The 6000-nt window shown below is 46.9% G+C and overlaps 1 protein-coding gene across 3 annotated transcripts in view; it reads left to right on the top strand.

Annotated features, from left to right (window-relative positions):
- The window catches only part of Ntrk3 (neurotrophic receptor tyrosine kinase 3), a 358909-nt gene extending 353973 nt beyond the window's left edge, over positions 1 to 4936 (top strand). For 2 of the 3 annotated variants that reach the window (XM_041656673.1, XM_041656674.1), the window contains one exon: positions 772 to 4934. In XM_041656673.1, the coding sequence (XP_041512607.1) occupies positions 772 to 957 (186 nt within the window). In that variant the 3' untranslated portion in view covers positions 958 to 4934. Of the gene's footprint in view, positions 1 to 771 lie in introns of all 3 variants that reach the window. The other variant, XM_041656675.1, reaches the window with a different exon arrangement.
- The last annotated feature ends 1064 nt before the right edge of the window (positions 4937 to 6000 follow it).

The raw sequence follows: 6000 nt of genomic DNA on the forward strand, positions 1-6000 counted from the left end.
AGTGTTGATAATTAGTACAAAAATCGCCTGTTCCTGAGGCCCTGCGTTCAATTCTCAGCATTTAAAAGAAAATGCCTTTGAGTAATTGGAATTAAACTGTAAAGAACATACCTGGGCCTCCTACATCTGAAGCCATCCCTTTGGTACGGCACAGTTTTTCTTGTTGCAATTTGCTCCTGCTGGAAATCCAGAGCCCAGTCTTCCAGACAAGGGTGATGAGGTCCCTGGAGGTTAACTGACTTGAACTGGCTGGCCCACCCAAGGAGTGGTGACTCTGGTAGCTCACAAAGAGCTGTGGGCAGCTGAGGAAAGCCAGGAGCAGAGAAGAGCTCCAACTGGTTGCCAAATGGTCAGCCCTGAAAACATGCATTCAAGTGATGGTATTTGGACTGAGAAGGTTCTATTTAAGAATAAATATGCATATATGTATACATTTGTATTATATGTATATAATAACTATAAAAGAAGAGACAATGAATTTGAATGAGATTGGGGAGAGGTATATGGGAGTTTTGGAGGGAGGAAAGGAGTAAATGCTACAATTCTTGTAGAATCTCAAAAATAATTTTTAAAATGAATATCAATGAAATACTTTACAAAACACCTGCACAGGCTTAGAAGAAAAGCAGTCCTGCCTCCTACCCAGACATCAACCTGTGCATATGGCCATGATGAGTTAAGTTGGTGTCTGTTGCTAGGTAGAAGTCCCAGGACCAAGGGTGAGCTTTGCATGAATTTCTGGATATAACCTCTCTATTCTTGCTTTCTCAGGTCATTGAGTGCATCACCCAAGGCCGCGTCTTGGAGAGGCCCCGAGTCTGCCCAAAAGAGGTATATGATGTCATGCTGGGGTGCTGGCAGAGGGAGCCTCAACAGCGGCTGAATATTAAGGATATCTTCAAAATCCTCCAGGCTTTGGGGAAGGCCACCCCCATCTACCTGGACATCCTCGGCTAGTAGGACTGGTGGCCAAGCATTTATACTCTGTTGCCTCCTCTCTCCCTGCCTCATATCCACTTTCTCCTCATCTCAACTCCTTTCTTCCATCTTTGACTGAAATGAACATCTTCATATAAATTCAAGTGCCTGCTACACATACAACACCGAATTTAAAAAACAAAACAAAACAAAACAAAAGAAAGAAACCCTCTAAGGCAGTTTGACATATATATATTTATATATATACATAACTATCTATCTATCTATATCTACAGAGAATTACCTTCTCTAATACATAGAGACGCTGCTGATACAGAAAACCATAAGACATTAACAACTGAGAAACATTTTAAATATTATTATTAACACAAATGAAATTCCCTTGACTTAAGCTGTGGCCATGCTTCTTCAGCTCTGACTTTCCAGAGCTCTTCGTCTTGACCGGCAGAGAGGGAGGATGGGAGGAAGGCATGGTGACGCACAATCATCCATGCGCATGCGCGACCCATTGGCGGTGCTTGGCAAGGAAACAGTTCTGGAAGTCCAGGCCCTTTGGAAACATCTCCGGCCTGCCTTGACCTTCGCCTCCACTCTCCTCCCCTTTTCTTCTTTGGGGGCAGTTTTCTAATTTTTTTTCCATTCTACAAATATATAGTCCTGATGCTTTTGAGAATCAGCGATGACACCTACGAGTAACTACTGAACAAAAGCCAACACCAGATCCCACGAGAGCAAAGCCATCCATGGCCCGGTTAAACGCCGAGCAAGTCAGTGCGGGGGGGACTCTGGGAAGAGCAAACCCCAGCCTTGTGGATGTAAATCACGCTCAAGTTCCTTACTGGGTTTGAAGAGCTTCGATCCTCTGAACCTGAAGAACTGGATTTAAATTGGCGAATTTAGAGACTCGAACCAAGGAAGTAAAAACAGCTGAGAATCCTATCAAGGCACTACCACTCATCTTTCCATCACTTGGAAGACTCTTTGGCCTGTCCTTGCCTTTTCAGGCCCTTGGGGAGTTGGGAGGTTTAGAGTCCACGTTCTCTGGAGTCATCTCTTAATGTGGACACAGAGGCTTCGGGGCTCTGGGATTTGCTTATTTGCTTGTAGATCATAATTAGGCGTCCCCGTGGGTCTTATTTTCTTATCTCGCTTTCCCCACATCCCAAGGTTCTCTCAAGTCCTGGGTAAACCCCATTGCCAGGGAAGGAATCCAGCCGAGAGCCTGAGGCATGTGTGTTTCGAGGAGCCAGACACTGGCATTGGCAAAAGCCAGCAGAGAATCTACTTGGCACCTGCGTTGGGCCCTTGGCATTCTCCTCACGTTTTAAGCCCTTGGAAGGATTAATGCATCTGTCTTTGAGCTGTTGCGAAAAAAGGCAGGGACTGAGAAATGGCTCTGTGGGCTGGGTGCGTGTGGGGGGCGAGGGGAGGAGGGCAGGGCGGTGACTGAAGCTTCTCTGGAAGCTGTCCAATGAATGAGTGGCCAGTGCCGCAATTTTGCCATCCTAATGAGGACCAAGTGCTGACCAGGGAGTGAGAATGAAACATCTGGTCTGGGGCCCGTCCCCTAAGCCCCCAGCTCCAGGGAGAATCGCTGCCTTCCCAACTGTGTTGCTGAGGATGGCAAAAGAGGCAGGCGGTTTCTGGACAGCTCTCACACAGAATGAAACGCCCCCAGGAGCCGCACCGAGCCATCTTGCTGGGGAGGAGTGGATGTGCCCCTCCTAGGGTACCCGTCTCTCCACCTCATCCCAAGCACAGAACTACCTAACAGACATTTTCTTACCAGAAGCTCCCAGGAACCGCCGACATACCATTCCTTGCCAGCTGAAAAACTCTGCAGCCTAGATATCCCGACCAGTCAAAGGCAGCTGAAGTATGGGCAACTCCATGGCGGGTTAAGGACTGGATTACGTGTTTGTGATTTTACTTTTCTTTTTTAAATACCAACAAATGTTTTTATTCAACTAGAAAAGAGCTGTGCTCAGATTGTAGCCATGGTTGGGATTCAGGGATGAGCAAGCCTGCTCAGCTGGACTGGGGAGAGAGCTGGGTCAACTAGGAATTCAATGTGGAACTTCTTACTCCACTGGGTGCCCAGCCCCTGAAGTTGTCAGGGAGAGGCTCTTTGGATTGATCCCTTAAAAAAAAAGAACCCTTTGCTGTCCTGTGGCAATGACTTCTCTTATTACACCTTGATTCAGTCCACCTGAGGCTTTGGTCTCTGCTGGGGATGTGAGCGCCGGGTGGTAGTTTCCATCCCAGTTTTTATCCTGTAGCCAAGGGGGAGACATTCCCAGGCAAGGGATGACTGGGGGCGGGAGCTGAGGAGAAAGGGATTCCTTGTTAGAGGGGATGATGCTCCGTGGTGAGCGGGGGTTGCTGGAAGAAGTGGAGGTCTGGTGTTTAGAGCCTGTGTGGGAGAGCTGGGAGAAATGACAAGGCTGAACTTGCTCAAGGGTCCTTGTGCTACTTCCATAAGCTTCTACACTGGCAGTCGGGGTACCTCCTCTCTACATCCTCCACTGTCAGCCGCCTGTGTATCAGTAAGTGAGAGAGGGGGCAATGGAGTTAGGAGGGGTGCAGAACGGGGTCAACCTTCTTCCTATCCTGGCAACCTCCCTGTGTCCAGGAGATTTTTCCATGTGAACCTTGGAAAGTGGAGAAAGGGCTTGCGGCTGCTTCCGAGGGTAAGGACACGCAGAACAGGCTTTGGATAGTGATGGCTCTGGGGTGTGCAGAGCGTCTTACTCCTCTGTGCCGGCACAGAACGCATACGACTCACTTCACTGTGCCATGTTTTCCTTATGTGCAGAGTAAGGGGGGGGGGGCCTGGTTATGCCCCCATCCTATTCTAGCCCTCAATCTTTAGCTCCTAACAGCACGGAATCACTGTGCCATTTTTTCTCTTAGCATCGCTCTGGAATGCCTAGAAAATCCTCCTTTGGCCTAGTGCAAGCAGAAGGCGGTTGTCTCTGAGGACACACTGTACTTGGGCTGAGGTTGGTTCCAGCAAGTCAGTCTGATCCTCCTCTTCCTCCCTTGTCAAAACATGCATGAGTCTAAAGTTTCTGAGACTACTTTAGCTTGGGGTGGAGGGGATATTCTCTCTCATTCCCCACCCCAGCCTTCCCCTATACCAGAAAATTGTTATTGGTGGTTTATTTATTTATTTATTATTTATTTATTTTTTTAAAGAGTCTAATGTGGTCTGATGAGTCTAGAATTGACATCCCATAAGCCCATGTAGCTGCTGCCACCTGCTCCATCCTGCTTCCTACTTAAATGTGTCTACCCCATGCCAAATTGATTTAGTACTTAGTTTGAAGTCAACTGCACTGTGAATGCTCATGAATGGTCCAGAGAACCCATGCTTATCTCTGTGCCCTGTCACTGTCACCTGGACCTCCCCTTAATGGACAAAGAATGACGTGGCTATCCACTGTAGAGCTGGGAGTCATGGCCAAGGTTCCTTTTAGTTATGTGCTCTGGCCAAGAGCCTGATGCTCCTTTCTGATTTCATCTCTGAACTAGGAGCGGTTGCCAAGGGGCACTCAGCCTTCACTAGCCAATAGACAAAGGACTTGGGCCCTTCTTCCACTCAGCAGATCATGCACATGTTATTCCCAGAGACAACTTTTCACCGGAGGCGAAGATCCTCCATTTTCCCAGGCTTGAGGTGAACAGTTTTTGTTCACTTCTGGTGATCCTTACCTTGTGGAACACACTAGTGCAAGTACTTCTGGTGCTAAACACTATATAAATCAGTACCAATGGAAGAGCTTTACAGCAGACGTGAGGATGAGTGAACCCTGCTTGATGAACACCCAGACAGTGGAAAGACCACTGAGAACCCTGCCTTCATGCTTGGCTAACCCATGTGATTGTGGCTAAGTCAACATTTCTTTAATTATCAGTCTTCTCCCCTCCCCCTCCCCGAGATATACAGAGTTAGAAAAATGGACCCTTAGAATCTACTTCAGTTTGAAAGGCTCTTTTGAGTTCCATCTACTCCTTATTCTCTAAGGTTGTATGCTAGGAATGAGAGATGAAACGAAAGGCAAGGAGGGAAAGGCAGAAAAGTTGCTCTTGACAAAACTGACCATAAAGGAAAGTAGAGAATATTTTGTGCCTGGTATGTTTGAAGGACACTGGTGCAGGATCTAGGCACACCAGTCGGGAAGTAGCAGTTTGTCTTCTTCAGGAGAAGCTGTGCTTCTCTTCCAGCCTTCTTCCCGACTTCACATGCCCATATTTCAAGTCGGAAATATGGAGACAGTCCCATCCACCTCCCATGAAAAGCAAATAGTAATCTGGACTCTGGGTCAGAAACCAAGAGATTTTTTTTTTTGCATGTACATAGTACATACTTTCTTCCCATTCTTTTATATCCAAGAGTAAGGCTGGTGGGATACTTGTTTCCAAAGGCAGCAGTAAAATCTTTACACTTACCTGAGAGTTTTTGCAATCTTTGAAATTCTCTGCTTAGAGGGTGCATGGAAATATTTGTGGATGATCAGTCAGCAAAATCAGATTCCAGCAGTCCCAGGAGCCACCCACAAACATCTCCACCATGTCTAGTGTCTGTTATGGTTGGGCATCAACCTGCTAAAGTGCAAAAGGTGTTTACCTCAAAAAAAAAAAGTCTCCTTGAGCTAAGACCTTGTGAACTGTGGTCACTCAGTATGATTTTATTTCTTTACGATCCCCATTATTTGGTACCAAGTAATGTTTCAACTAGTACTTACCAGGGCTGGAAGGGGAATTTCAAGTTTGGGCACCATTATTAAAACATCAGGGTGGACTTCAGAACCTGTTTGGGCATTGTTCGAATATCACCAGGAAAGCATTCCTTTTCAGCTTTAGTCCCGTGCATGTCATGCACCCTAACGACCCATTTGATGGCGATAGAGTCAGAGAAGTCTCCCTGGAATCGGCAAACCAGTTGCAGGTTGGGATTCTCTTTGGCACTGTGTGTTTCTTCTGGAAGGGACCTGCAGAGATACTCAGAAGGGTCCCAAAGGGAAGTTGCTCATCTGCTTGTTAACAGTAACATCTGAG

Source organism: Microtus oregoni, unplaced genomic scaffold, assembly GCF_018167655.1.
Source record: "Microtus oregoni isolate MIOR12 unplaced genomic scaffold, Mior012 000000F_ref0000247, whole genome shotgun sequence".
Lineage (NCBI taxonomy): Eukaryota > Metazoa > Chordata > Mammalia > Rodentia > Cricetidae > Microtus > Microtus oregoni.